Here is a 14815-nt window from a genome sequence, read left to right as displayed (position 1 = left end):
TGTATTAAGTTGCCTTTCAAACCAGCTAACCGTAGGAAGCATCACCAACTGTCCAGTAAAATTATTAGGTGTAAAATGCATTGGTCATACATTGTCTATGGTAAATATTTATAAGCTGGGTGAAATTATAGACATTAGATATGTTTAATCTATTGGGCAACTATTTTCCCAATATAAACGGGAAGCAGACTTCAAATATAACAAGGAAGTTTTTAAGTTTTAAAAACGAAATTATTAACTATGACTACATTCTTGGAATTCCTTTTTTAGATTCAAAGTTTTTAAATATTTTAATTTTATACATTAAATATTAGCTAAATTTTTAAAGATTGGAAAATGCATGCATTTAAATATAAATATTCATCTTTTTTTTACTTTTGTTCAAATGTCCTTTACTAAAAATACCATTTAAAATAAAATTATTAGTTCTTCATTCATTTTGGTGGTGCAAAAGAGGTGCATTGTTTTATTTAATTTTTGTAGAATGCCTTGTGATTCCCAGAAAGCTTGACTTAGTCCTGTCAGCTTCAATCCGGCATTCTTCATTACTCAATCGCATCCAGCCGTCATCATCGCCGTCAGCTTTGATTATGCACTCCGTGATATAACTGCCGCCGAGGCATAATCTGAAAAGCCTTTCAACGGTAACAAATAATATTCACCTGAATTCGGTGCGGTAACAGCAATTGCAGCCGCCCCTTCTGCTTTTCCAGCCCCTCGACTTCTGCCGCGGGTCTTGAGCTTCGGCTGCTGGCGTTGACATAATAAATAGCTGAAGAAATTAATTAAATGCAAATTGCCAAATCACATAATCATATCATATGGCAGCTGGGACAGTCGAGCGACACTCATTTTCGTTTTCATATTCCAAGACTCTCGACTGTTTGTGTGTGGAGCAACACGCGGAAAAGTCGAGAGTGCCAAGTCTTGTTGGCGGCTTTACAATTTTCCAATTGATTTTCTTGCAGCTCTAATTGTATCATTGACTAATCAAAATATTTACGCTTTGCATTCACAGGCCCGCGGTAATTGTTAAATATTTTAATTTAACTGCAAAAGTGCCACTGCCATTTTCACACATCGCATGGGGTTGAGGAAATCGGGCGGCGGCACAAGTTTTCCCATGACGACTTCCTTGGACTTTCTCAGCCAGAGTGGCTCATTAATTAGGCGCCAATTGAATGTGTGTCTCCCTCTCTGTTGCTCTGCCATTTCCTACCCAGTGAAAAACGCTTTTCCCCAAAAGGGGAAGTGAGGGGAAATGCAGCCGCAAAGTAGGTTAAATACTTTTACCTTATTCCGTAGCCGGCTAATTGCTGTCATTTTTGGCGCAACTTTGTTTTTCCTGCTGCTGCTGCTGCACAAAGATGCAACAAATTAACAACTTTTCAAGCTCGCCCGAACCGGATATTATGAAATTTACCAGTTTCGAGTACCATATCGAGATTATAAAATGGTTAATTTTATGCAACCGCCTGGGGGCCTGGAAGGCAGGACCAAAAACCGGCTGCAGATCCCCTAATCAAGTTGTCAGCTCGGACATATATTTCCATGCCCCCCTCGAAAACATATATGTATATATCGTTTTATTAGTTTATTTATGAGCCTGGCGCTGCAGGGACAACGCCCGCGATCTCAATGTTAAGTTGAAGTGCAATTGCCACTTGTACGGGGCCCACTGTGCGGCTACGTAATGAAGAAATAACGTATACGTTAGTCACGCCCTAGCCGAAAATGAGGGGAAAATTATAAACACTTTCACAGAGCCTCTCGATGGGGCGGTGGTGGTGCAAGCCGATTGCCTCAGCAATTAGTTAATGACCGAATATGTATGCCAAAAAGAAAGAAACCGAAAGCAATGAATTGGAATGGAATGGATAGCAGTTAAATTAGCATACAATAAAATAGACGAGTGCATATGAAAGTAACCACAGTTGGGCTAATTAAGTAGGATACAAGCTTATTAATGAGCTACAAAATGTATTTTATATAATCAAGCAAGAACATTCCCATTTCCTACTACATTAAGCCTTTCCCCATCGAAAGAGATTTTATTTCCAGCCATCTCAGTCAAGCATAAAAGTGAATGTACCAGATACAAAATCGTGAGTAATAAATGCACACAGTAAAGAAAAATCAGACCATACAAATGTAAAATTCAACAAATACACTTTAAAGTGTTTGGAGTGCTTTTTGGCAGCTTAATTTCGCAATCTACGAGGAGTGTGCGTGCCACAAATTAAAGCTGCCGCAATAATGGAATAATAAATCAGCGAGAAAGAGCGATAGGAATGGCGTGGAAAGTGAAAACGATAACAGAAATCGAAATGCAATTCGCATTTCCTTCCGTTTTTTTCCAGTTAACATGAGCTTGGCACTCGCGATGGAAACGCATTTGGAAATTTGGAGCAATTAAATGGCAAAACATTTACACTTGACTGCAACGTGATCCCATCGATGTCTTCCTGAATGGCGGGAATATCCATCAGAAACCCAATCCGACCTGCTGTGGGCGACACAAATTAACCTATATAAAGGGGGGGGTAAATAAAAAAATAAAAACAAAAACTTCAAAGGCGGCTTGCGATTTAGATTGGGATCAAGACTGCTCCACTTTGGCACCCGGAAGATATTTCAAAAATGCCACAAATACCCGGCGCCTCCTATTGCTGGCTCAATTATGCCGTTCAGTGTGTGGAATTCTTTTGTTGCTCTTTTTGCCTTTGTGGCCAAATTGTGATCACTTTTTTATGGCCAAGGTATCGGTGAAAGACGTGGCGCGAATGAAAAGTGAAAGAAGCTTACCTAATAACTAGCGCAGGGATTGCTCTTGTCTTAACTAATATTGCCTACGAGCACTGAGATAAAATAAATGAACAATCCTATAGCATATGTAATAAGAGAACTAATTGGCCTATATTCAATACCCATTCAAATTGTAAATTGTCTTAATAATTACCATTATATAATAATAATTATAAATTAAATTAATTAAATAATAATAATATGTGTTGGCATAATAAACATTAACAATTAGATTTGATTCATAACCTTAAGCATTTTATATATTTATCTTAATAAACAATATCATTAAAGAAAGTAATTTTTAATATTCATTCAGTAACTATCACGTAACTATCTCATATCTTAAAAAAAATTAAAATGAACCCATTTAAAAATACGAATTATTTTGCAATTTTTTATTCGTTTTTAATTTAAAATGTAAACATACTTTTTTCTGTGTACTTTTGGGTAACAGGCCCTCCTCTTTAATATTTATTGTTGAAAACTCTTAAGCATTTACTTTGGTCTGCTGAAACATTTACTCTCGCCTGGCCTCACTTAGATTGGGTAAATTGGGCAGGAATTCACGGCGATTTGCCTCAATGGCTCTCTGTTGCCAATTTGCATTGCTTGGACTGCTATTGACCAGTGGCCTGGGCGGTGCCAAGCCCGCCTCCGTCTCCTCGACTTGAGGAGCCTTCTCGGCATTGTTGGTTTTGGCCCTGTTGTATTTTGAACTTTCGGATTTCTTGGGTTCTGCAGTGCTGGTGGCCTTGGTGGTTTCTTGATCCGCTGGCAGTTGGAAGGGAACTATGGGAAATTGCTGGGGGATTAGATTCTGAACTGGCCGACCCTTGGCTGGGGCCTTGCCCTGAATCACGTCCAGCACTGCTGGTTTCAGCACATCCTTGGTCACATCGATGTGGTTGAGGTCGAGACCATGCTGCTCCTTCAGCTGCTGGGCCACTTGGTCTGCCACGTTGGACACGCTCACATTGAGGTGACTCTTGGGATCCCAGGTGACATTGGAGGGGGAATCTGTTCTGCTTCTCTCCACAAGAATATCGGGTCTTTCGGTGGGCCAAACAGATCTCACCCTGTCATCTCCTGCCTTAAAAGTCTGAATCTTGGCAGAGTAACCCCCATCCTCATCCGCTTGATATTTGGTGACCTCTATGCGACCATCGGGTCTGGCATATCCATAGCTTCCCTGAATGCTGCCATTTGCAAAGCGTTTTTCCTCGCGGAACTGAGAGTTTTTTGTCTGCGGGTCATCGACCTTATAGCCAAAGGCATAAGTGTTGGCACCTATTATTAAAAAATAATTAATTAATATACTTTGTATTTAATCATAGATAAAATCTTTTATATTGCCTACCATAGGGCTCGTGCAGAAAATAATTGCTCACTTTGGCTCTGCTACTTTCATTTTTCTCCGCTGTCTTGTTATATACTTCGATATTTGCTGGTGATGGACTGGCAAACGTGGCGTATACTTTTGTGATTAAAACAAAAATCTGGTAATGAATAAAAACATTTTGCATATATTAAGGCGTTAAGACTGTCGAGTGAAAAGTTAAGAGCTTGTTTAAGCTTTGTAAAGTTGTAAGTTAAGTCGCGGCATAAAACACATAAAAATGAAACTTTAAAACTGCTTTCCCGTCCTTATGGGAATCTGTGAATAGGTGTTAAACTACACATTTCCATACATATTGTTAGTTGCAAGCAAATTTTTAGGTACTGTGAGGGTAAAAAACGAACGTTAATCTATACAGGATGATTTGTTTCTATCAGTTTTTCCTTGACTATAGTTTCAGTTTATTTTAAATTTAATAATAATAATAATAATTTTTTTTTTAAACGAATAAATAAACTTTTTGCCTCTAGAACATAAACTGTGATAGTAAGATCCCACTTATTTTACTTTAACGTTAAGTGCATATAAAATCTCATTTTTGCACCAAAGTCAAAAATTCCTGAGTAATGAACTAATGCGTACATAATTTATTTGCGAGCTGCTTGTTCCTACGCACTTACAAAGAACCAAAACAGATTTGTCGAACATCCCATGCTGAATTTTAATGCTTTTCGCCAATGTATCAATCACATTTATTACGATTTCAATATTTTTGACCGGTGAGTTCCGCGAACTTTCGATAGCGAAGACAGACTGAAGAACCGAGAACTTAAAACGAAATGGAGAGGCCTCTAGGTGGGTGCGAAACCCCATTGGGAATGTTTCACCGGAATGCTAAGTAATTCTTTTAGTTTTTTCTTGCTTGGCATATTATAAAAGTAATAATTATTGCCCCTCCATGCTAATCTTGGCGACCTTCGCTGAAATTTTTAAACCAACCCAAGAAAGAAGAGTACATTTCAAAGTTTTTTTTAAATATGATTTTTTATTTATTTTTTTTTGTAGTTTTTTTTTCTATTTCCATAATAACGTTTTCGCATTTCGTTTGCTGTTTGCTGCTGTTGTTGTTCTTATTGTTTTTGCATACAAATGTTTATGGGGAATATATAGTACATAAGTGTAAGACTCAAATGAACTTTTGAGACGTGAGAGACATGTGAGAGTTTTTTGTTTATTTTTCGTTTATCCTCCTAATTGAGTACAATGTTTTATTTTTTTGTTGCTTTTTTTCGTACGTTTTTTCATCGTTTGTTGTTTATAATTAAGCTGCATAATTGTTTATAAATACACAATACATGTGAAAAATACTAAATGCAAAAAATGAAACTAGATACAAAGGTGTCAGACTGAGAGAGTGAGTGAGAGATATATAGAGTGAGAGCGCGAGAGAGATAGTGAGTCGGTGAGTGAGTGAGACGGGTAAGAGTGGAAGAAAGAGGCGGAAAGAGGTCACGAGGATAACAGCGGGGATCTCTAGAGTACCAGCTACTAATGCACAATGACCGGCCCATTATCGGCAATCTTTTCCCAAACCAAGAATATTTTCTTATCAAAAAAACATGCCAAACTGTCAGCAATCCCGCAATGGCACACAATTTAGCACGCCCACCGTTGCTCTCAATGGGGCGTGGCAGTTTAGGGATACCTGCCACAGTTTGACAGTCATCACAAAGGCTTCTAAAGAAGATAGTCTAGAAAAGGTGTAGCAAGTATAGCACAGAAGAAAGACAGTCATAAATATATTACAAAAGTTTAGCTTGGGAGAGTGAAAGAACTAAGCGTATAAATAAAGTTCTATATACAGACGGAGGAGTAGTCCTAAAAGAAGCCTTTGTCATCCTTGGAGTGGATATTCTGGATTTTTCGGGGCACTGCGTGCGAAAGTTTGCCAGGGAAATTGGGAATTCTGGTTAATCGCGTACATACATATATACAAAACAAATATAACATATATCGTGTGGAAAAACTTGTCATCCCATTGTTATCCTTTATGGGTTCCTAATCCGCGATCAAGTCATTCCGATTCCGAATTCCAAGTCGTTATGAATTTATGTTTTCTTTACGTTTTCTGTTCGGTTTTTTTCCTTCGTCCTTGTGCCATGCCAGGATCAGCCGGGTGCCGGGACACGCCCCCTAAGGCGGCCCGTGTCTACTAAACTCTTAGCTACGCTTACTTACAAGAGAATTTTCATTTTCATGTTCGTTGTTTGTTTGATTTTTTTTTGTGGTTTTTTGTTCGTTTTTCTGTTTGTTGTTCCTATGATTGGTTGTTTGTTTTGTGGATGGATGAGAGAGCGAGAGGGAGAGCACCTTGGCGACTAAGTCGGGCTCCCGCTTCTTAGTAATGGTGCAGCAGGGGGGCGTGGGCGAGCACGGGGGCGGCGTGCAGCACGGGCGCGTGGGCGATGATCTTGGTGGGGGCGGTCTTGTGGACCACGGCGTTGAAGCCATTGTGGTCGTCGGCGGTGTAGTCGACGGTACGCACCGAACCATCGGGCTCAACCAGGGAGTACTGGCCTGTGAATGGGTGGGATAAGATGGGGATAAAGTAGTACAGAGGTCAATAGATAATACTGATAGATCTAGTTTATACGGATGAATAAATAGTGGAGTTGCTTAATATATAACAAAGTTCTTTAAAAGAGATATAGATAAAATTGCTGCAATAATGTAATGGTATTGCAACGCTATTTGTTTATATTTCTTTTAAAACTGTAAGCTGTAATTAACTGTATCTCGATCTAATATCTTTGATCATAAATAAAAAAACCATTACAGGCTATACTCTTTAAATGTCTTAATTATAATTTTACCAAAACAGGTCAATCATAATTTCGCAAAATAAAATACAACCTTGTTTTGAGGCGTCCACTAAAAAATTTAACAGAATACCAATATCAAGTTTTTCTTACTGTTGTATATGTCAGTTTCGTTGCTGAAGTGTTTTTAAATAAGCAAACAAATATTATGTGAAAAATCACTTTGCAATTAAACATAAAAATAATTAAAATATTTTGTTTTCCAATTCAAGTTTGTTGCCTAAGTCTTTTGCTTAAAGGCACATTACTTTTAAATAATAAATCTAGTTAAAAACTCAGTTTACACAAAAATTGCAGTTTACAATTATTGCAAGTTCGTTGCCTAAGTCTTTTGGTTTTCAAGTTTGTTTCTTAAGTCTTTTGTTCTAGTTCGCTTTAAGCAATTCTATTAGTTTGATGCCTAAGTCTTTCTTTTCTAAGAGCTTTGCTAATATTTCTTCCGTTGATAAACTACACCCATGGAACACTCACCCTTCACCACATCGCCGTCGCGCTCCTCGGCCTGCGACTTGATGTCGCCGGTGTGGGGATCCTTGATGCCGTAGTTGAAGGAGTACTTGGGATAGGCCACCGGCTCGGCGTGGACGGCATGGACGGCGTGCGACAGGATGGGCGCATGGTGCACCAACGCAGGGGCGTAGTGGCCCAGCTCGATGGGAACGGCCTGAGCGGCGGCGAACAGCAGAGCGATGGCAACAAAGTACTAGAGAGGGGAGAAGTGAGCATCAGGATCGGGGATTCACTTTTGGACGGGGGGTTGGGTTTCTGATCGGTCGGGGTTTGGGCACACACCTTCATTTTAACAATCGTTTAACGGCACAAACGGCAAACGGACACACGGCGCGAGCACGTAGCTAAAAAACAAGGACGAAGGACGACTGGTCGCTGGTTCCTGTGCAGAGGAGGCTGTGAGGAGAGCTCGAGTGAGTGAGGACCGTTAAGAGCACGAAATCGTTAGCTGAACTGATGTCTGCAACGATGACCAAAAGTATTTATATACGCGTCGGTCGCCGACGAGTGCAGCCCGACCAACGACGACTGGAACGAACGAGCGCATGCAGCTGTGCCACCGGTGGGCTGGGGTGGGTGGCAGAGCAGGGGCAGCCAGATGGCAGTGGTGCCATACCACGCATGTGCCACAACAATGATCCCCCTGCCCACCCCTTGAAAAGCCACAGTTAGGTGCGGCATTTGTTTCTCGGCCCGCGAAGGCGTTCGGTGACTTAGTTTCGCTGACTGTTTGTCTGCCTCTCGCTGTCGCTGCAATTGAAAGCGACACTTTTGCACTCTTGCATTGGCTCTAATGATCTAAGCTCTTTATTTATTGATTTGCCGACATAATTACGATCGATTCGGGTCCGCACAACTTGGCCGAAAAATATTATTACCATATCTGTGGCAATCAAACGGGGCGTCGTTATAATTACCACGCCACCACCAACACCAAAAACCAACTTGCTTAGCTTTCATGCCACGCAATTTGTTGCCTGACATTTTTGCGACCGTTTTCAGTTTGTTATTTCCACGATCTGCAGAACTGTGAGCGGAATTTCGATGTTGGCAAATAGTTTGACTTGACTAAGCAAATCAAACGCGGCTCAATCAATATTTTTCGGTGGTCTGAGACAAATGTTTGTCGCCAAGATTGCGAGAAATGATAAATATTGGATGGAATTTTGGCTTAGAGATTGTTTTGGGGGAATGCTTATAAAAACATGAAAAGAAAATGCATTGCATTTATTTTTTATGATCTTAACTGACTCTTTATAGTAATGATAAATATTGGAAGGAATTTTTGGAATGCTTAAAAATATTTCAAAAGAAAATGCATTCGATTTATTTTTTTGTGATCTTAACTGCCTCTTTATAAAGTGAAATTTGTAGCCAAGATTTTAAGGAATGATAAATGGATGGAATATTACTGAAAGATTTTTGGAATGTAGGAAATTTTAAATACATATTAAAGTAAAGTATTTTGTTAAAATATCAATCCTCTATATCCTAATGTCTATAATGCAGTTAATTGGCAATTAAAAAAACTATCTTTAAGTTAAATTAATATTACTTATAACCAATCCCAATTACTTTTATGTGTAATACTAAATTAACTAAAGAGCATGACTTAAACTCCTCCTCCTTTAACGCTTACTCAACTCCTAAAATACAGATTTCTTGACACTTTTTCAGGCAACACCCACAACAAACAGCCAACCGCTCTGGCATGACATATCAGAAAATTATGATTGTATCTTATAAAACACACACAAGTGGCCATTAAATGCAGACAAACAGCCGAGGGATGGGGCAAAAAAGGGGGACCCTGCCTGCCATCTGAGCAAACGATGGGAAAAAAAACCCAATGTTCGTTTACTGGGTGCAAAAAAGACATAGAAAAGCCGAAACAAACCAACAGATACTCAGATCGCACTATAAGAGATCACTTTGGAATGGGCCTGGCCATTAGCATGGAAAGCGAAGACAAAGACACAGAATCGACTTACATAAAACGGCTTTAAAGGCGACACATTTACACGGCTGGCCGAAAATCGCTCGAAACAATTGCTAACAAAAAATACAATAAAAAAAGAGTTCGGGCCAAACAAGTTGGCCACGTCACGATCGCACTTTGACTGAGCCAGGAGTTGCAGGGGTTCGGTTTAGATGTTAGATGGCTAGATGGTTAGTTGGTTAGTTGGTCACTGGACAAGACAGTTGGAAAATCGCAACGACTGCGACAAGCTTTGTCTCTGCCTGGATCGATGGTTGCGCAATGGTGCCGCCATTGAGACATTGCTTGATCGATCGAATTGTTTTGCATGCGTTAATTGCACTTGTCCACGCATATCATATCCCCCTCTAATCCCCTGCCAAAAACCATATCTCTGCGCGCCTAACCTAAGATTTATTATATCTGCAGCTCCGTCTGTCGATAACTAGAACAAACATTTTATCTTGATTTATGTTCGCCTATCTGGCAGTTTGTTTGCCTATGTTTGGACAATGGTTTGATGTGGGAGGGCGGTAGTTGAGGCGGGGCAGTGGAGGGTTAATGGATCACTGAACATTTAAACGCACTTTGCCTGGGTTTTTTAAGCCGAGCTGGGTTTTGAGAGGTATATTCGGTATAAGAAAAATATGAAAATATAATATTTTTTGATATTGCTAGCATTTTTATTAGAAAGTTCTGTACCTTGGATACGCTTTTTAAAATATATATCATACCTTTACTTTAAAAAGATATTTTGTTTTTAATTTTTAAATTTTGATACAGTTATTTCTTTATTTTTTCCATCACTTTTTCGTTGTTTTTGGTTTATAAGTTTTAAAAAGTTTATTGAAAATGCTTTTCTCTGAATCCTTGAGTTTAAATTGTATATCAAATTCTTATATTTAAAGAGATATTTAGCATATTTTTATTAATATTGAAAATTTATAAATTATCTTACCAGACATCGCCAAGTCGACCCATTTCCCGTGATCGCCTTTTTCTAAAATTTACCCATTGGCTTAAATGACTTGACAGTTATAGATTTGTGACTTGATTTATGCAGTAGGCAAAGCAATTTTTTGTTTCTTTCGTGATTGAGACTCGAAGGTCTTTCGACTATGCTTTATCTAAAGCTGGACAATAGCCCGAGGTGGGTTCAATTAGAAAGTGAGTTGCAGTGAGCACTTCAAGCAATGTGATCTGTTGCACAACGCTGCGTATGCGTAACGTGCCATATCCGGAGATCACATCCGGTGGATATTACATAATCCCCTGCACTTCCGATACCCTTTGAGGATGGTCATCAAATTTCAAGCAGGCATCGTATGACTTTGGCTAATTAAAACATTTCCAGTAGGGGGATTCTATCACGTCTGAAACATACGCATGCTAACCATGTTTAGAGATATTTCTGGTCCTTAATTCTATGCCACATATGGTGACAAAGAGGAGTTGGGGGTAGGGGGCTATTAGTGGACCATAAGACCGGCCTGTCAATTAGCCCGGTCCGGTTAGAGCCGTCAGCCCAATTGTGAGATTACCGACGCCAAGTTGGTCCGGCTGCGTGGCATTTCGGCATTATTACCGCATCGCTGGCACAACCAGACGTCGTTTGATCCACTTTCCAGACTCTTTCAGACGGCTCTCTGCATTTCGCACATTTAATGCGATTTTGCGCATTTGCGCGCTCGAAATTAAGCGAGTGACGAAATGGAACCACCAGCCAAAGCCAAGCCAAAGACCAAAGTGGATCACGCATACTGGGGGGAAAATAGATTTTCCAAGCTTGCAACAAAACTCGCCTGTCCATCGGGCCGCTTGATTGAGTCCATGCGAAAATGAAAATGAAAAAGAAAACGAGATCGAAATTGAATCAAAGTTGTTGTCGGGCTCCAATTCGAACGCACACGCTTCAACGGCCTGGTAGATATATTTACACTGATAAAACAAACATATGTTTATACTGAACTAAAAAGGTTATAAGCATTATACTCAGTTCAAAACATATTAAATTACTTGATTCATCAATGAATTACTTAAATAAATGTAGAAAAGATAAGTCCTTAACATAACTATTATTAAAAAGATTTTAATTTATATTTACAATCATGTTAAAATTTAATAAAAACCGCATGGAATAATTTCGAAATTTTTGGATATACTATTTTTTTATATCAGTGCAGTGTATATATCCACTTGACGTTGATGTTGATGTTATGGTTGCGTAAAAATCCCCTCTTTGCCCTCCTTAACCCCGTTGAACTGGCGACAAAGGCTCGCCAGATATTTCAATTAACGATTTATTTAGATTTCTTACTCTTTCGGCACAGGAGTTTCGGGATTATGCAAAGATATCTCTTTTCAAGTGGCATAATATATTATTCGATTTATGGAGGATATATATACTATGTATGAAAGGTAATGGGTATTTTGGAAACCGAACTACTTTCCCAAAACGCCATTCATTTAATTCATTTGTATGATAAAATTAAACAAAAACATTTAAGAAATAGCAAAATTAAAATGGATTTAAATTGTGTAACATTTTAAATTTCTGCTTTTTACATTCTTCAAATGATTCCTTTAAAATTATTTGTTTTAGATATTTTATATGGTTTATTTTGGTTCTATCACAATAGATGAAATATAATTAGTTACTGCGTTTCATAGTACTCATTTTAGGTGATTATCTAGTAATCCTCGCTGCTGGCCTCCTCCTGCTGACTGTGAGCATCTGCCTCGACGTATCCTTCCTCGCTGCTGCCCTCGTACTCCTGGTGATCTCCCTCCTCCTCCCCCTCCTCGTCCTTTTCCCCCTCGCCGCCGCCTTCGTCGTAATCTTCGTGCACCTTGTACTGGCCGTTTCCCTGGTGGGGCGCAGCTCTGTGAGGCGTCGCCTCCTCCTCCTCCTCCTCCGCCGCTTCCTGGGCCTCGGAGCTGTCGTGCCTCACCTGGTTGTCCACCGCTCCGCCACCCGCATCCCCCTCGTACCCATGGCCGTGCAGCGTTTTCACACCGTTCGTAATAACCTCAGCTTGAAAGCCGTTGGCATCGTCGGCCGTGTATTTAACCACACGCAAGGTGCCATCCGGATCGACTACGCTGGTGGAGGCCGTGGAAAAAAGAAATAAAATTAATTCAAATTGCGGCTGATGCATGTTCGAAGGTGTGTAAATGGTGTTTAGTTGGTTTTTATTAATATTTGGCATTAGCAAGTTGTTAAATGAATTTTTGATGACACGAAACTGTTGACATGAGTAGTTTGCGGCGCGTTGGAAGTTGTTTATTATTTTTACAGAATGAATTTTCCTTTAATTATTTTGTGTATTTTGATTTGTAATTTGTTTGTTAATTTTTAGAAATTGCAAGAATATGTTTTATCTACACTTTTGTTTTTCCCTTTTCTTAAGAATAGACAGTTTTTTTATCTTTACAGCATCTTTCAAGAATTCTTTGCATTATGAACAATATTGTTCTTAATTCCGTTTCAGTTTTTATTTTGATTTTGAAGACATTATGCTTTCATTGTTACCCTGAATTGTATGCTTGCTGTTATTTTTTCTTTCATTATTTATTGTATCACTATAGTGACGATATATTTAGCAAACAAGAGAATCGGGGTTTATATTACGTACCCTGATTATTTTGTAACTGCATATTTTTTTAAGATCTTACATTTTTCCATCATATTCACTACCTGCAGTGCAAACTCCGCCGTTTGTGATACTAAGTAGTATTAAAGTGTCCACGATGCCATATCAATTTCAGCTCAGTGTGACGCTAATGAATGCGTTGACAAGTTGTCCCCATCCCGACGCCCCTCATCTCGTCTGGTCTCCTCCCATCGCATCCCATCCCCACCAAACCCACTCCAAACTCACCTGTAGACGCCGCGCACCTCGTCGCCGTTCCGCGTCTCCTTGCGATTCTGCAGCACGCGCGTCTTGCCATCCTCGACGCCATAGGCGAAGCTGTACTCGGGACGGGCCACATAGTCGACGGTGCGTCCGTCGTGGACGGTGACCAGGTGCTCCGGTCCCGCCACCGGACCCTCGAATCTCGCATAGGAGTAGCCAACCGCTGCGCATGCGCCGATCATTCCGAATCCAGCAATTAGCGCCAACAGGGGCTGCAAATCTTTGAGGAGCCGCGCCGCGTGGCAAACGCGTGCCCCTCTCCGCAACGCAATGCGGAAGCCAAAACGAGTTGGAATCCGCTGATCGAGTCCATATCCATACTCATCTGGGTCTCCAGCTGAGCTGGTTATGCGTCGCTTCTTCATGGCTCTTCACTGACTGGTGATTTGTGATTGGTACCCTGCGATCCCCCGATTCTCATTCGCATACTAAGCGTGAAATGTCGTACTTACTGGGTATTTATATAGCCATGGATTTTGGGGGAAATGCCCCCTAGTCTTTTTGCCACAAGCATTTCCGTGAAATTATGCGCTTCAATGGAAAGCAGCCAAGTGGAACTTGAGTTTTGCTGGGATGTGGTCAACCGATGACGTTGGGCATGGCCACAAATTGCACCATTCCCGCAGGCTTTACACAATCCCCCGCCTGACGTCATAGATTGGGATTTGCAGGGGCCCACGAAAAAAGGGGTAGGCTGGGTTGGTAGGGGTCTTTTAAATGCCACGATCCCTGATTGACCATCGCACATCGCGGCGCAATTTGTTCGGCCTGAAAATCGCTTTAAGTGCGTTCAGTTTTCCAGCTAACTAGCCACACAGAGAGAAATTATTTGAAAAAGGAATGTGTAGTTCTATTTCAAGTCAGATTAAAATAGATTGATACAATTTTATAGAAAGTGTTTGGAATTTCTTCTTAAACCAAAAATTGTTAAATGCCTGTTATAAAATCCAAATTAAAGCGTTAGAAACATTCTTCACCACAAATAATTTAAATTAAAAAAATATATATTTAATAAATGTTTTCTACAATATAGATTTTACTTATCATTGTAAAAAGCTCTAAAAAAACATCTGAGTATTGATATTTTAACTAAACAATTTTGGTGTACTTTGTCTTTGATTATTTTTAAAAGATAGAAAGATATTAAGAGCTGTAATAAAAAACTTTAATTGCTAACTGACTATATTTTTTCCCCTGTAGAAAAAACCTTTAAACTATTTAATGAATGACTTTAAACACTTATATTTTAAGTACACATCATTTCGGTGTGCAAAGTCTTAGATTATTTTTGAGAGATATTAAAAGATGCAATTAAAAACCCGTAGATGCTAACCGATTATATTTTTTCCGCTGTGCAAGTGGCCAAAAAAATCGAACATGGAACTACCGC

The 14815-nt window shown here is 39.7% G+C and overlaps 3 protein-coding genes across 3 annotated transcripts; all 3 read right to left on the bottom strand.

Moving 5' to 3' along the window:
- Positions 1–3179: 3179 nt before the first annotated feature.
- On the bottom strand, positions 3180–4945 carry LOC119553774. Its single transcript, XM_037864381.1, has 3 exons — positions 4822–4945; positions 4163–4301; positions 3180–4092 (listed from the first exon to the last, which is right to left on the bottom strand). The coding sequence occupies exons 1-3, from the start codon at positions 4852–4854 to the stop codon at positions 3323–3325; spliced, it is 942 nt and encodes a 313-aa protein (XP_037720309.1). The 5' UTR covers positions 4855–4945; the 3' UTR covers positions 3180–3322.
- A 221-nt stretch (positions 4946–5166) lies between these two features.
- Positions 5167–7968, bottom strand: LOC119553779 (cuticle protein 8). Its single transcript, XM_037864386.1, has 3 exons — positions 7813–7968; positions 7492–7723; positions 5167–6718 (listed from the first exon to the last, which is right to left on the bottom strand). Exons 1-3 carry the CDS (start codon positions 7816–7818, stop codon positions 6540–6542), a joined length of 417 nt encoding a protein of 138 aa, XP_037720314.1. The 5' UTR covers positions 7819–7968; the 3' UTR covers positions 5167–6539.
- A 4230-nt stretch (positions 7969–12198) lies between these two features.
- LOC119553776 lies at positions 12199–13834 on the bottom strand. The gene is made up of 2 exons (XM_037864383.1): positions 13390–13834; positions 12199–12610 (listed from the first exon to the last, which is right to left on the bottom strand). The coding sequence occupies exons 1-2, from the start codon at positions 13788–13790 to the stop codon at positions 12199–12201; spliced, it is 813 nt and encodes a 270-aa protein (XP_037720311.1). The 5' UTR covers positions 13791–13834.
- Positions 13835–14815: the final 981 nt, after the last annotated feature.

This window comes from Drosophila subpulchrella, chromosome 3L (assembly GCF_014743375.2).
Source record: "Drosophila subpulchrella strain 33 F10 #4 breed RU33 chromosome 3L, RU_Dsub_v1.1 Primary Assembly, whole genome shotgun sequence".
Classification (NCBI taxonomy): Eukaryota; Metazoa; Arthropoda; class Insecta; order Diptera; family Drosophilidae; genus Drosophila; species Drosophila subpulchrella.
Note: the sequence above shows the minus strand (reverse complement) of the source record. Positions and strands in the feature narration are given on the sequence as shown.

Bases quoted from the DNA above. Each gene is read 5' to 3' on its own strand.
- LOC119553776 (XM_037864383.1), bottom strand. From the start codon at position 13,790: ATGAAGAAGCGACGCATAACCAGCTCAGCTGGAGACCCAGATGAGTAT. The intron at 12,611-13,389 runs GTGAGTTTGGAG...GGCCTCCACCAG, and splicing joins GAGGTGCGCGGCGTCTACAG to CGTAGTCGATCCGGATGGCA.
- LOC119553779 (XM_037864386.1), bottom strand. The intron at 6,719-7,491 runs GTGAGTGTTCCA...ACCCATTCACAG, and splicing joins CGACGGCGATGTGGTGAAGG to GCCAGTACTCCCTGGTTGAG.
- LOC119553774 (XM_037864381.1), bottom strand. From the start codon at position 4,854: ATGGGATGTTCGACAAATCTGTTTTGGTTCTTT. The intron at 4,302-4,821 runs GTAAGTGCGTAG...ATTCATTACCAG, and splicing joins CAAATCTGTTTTGGTTCTTT to ATTTTTGTTTTAATCACAAA. The intron at 4,093-4,162 runs GTAGGCAATATA...TTTTAATAATAG, and splicing joins TTTTCTGCACGAGCCCTATG to GTGCCAACACTTATGCCTTT.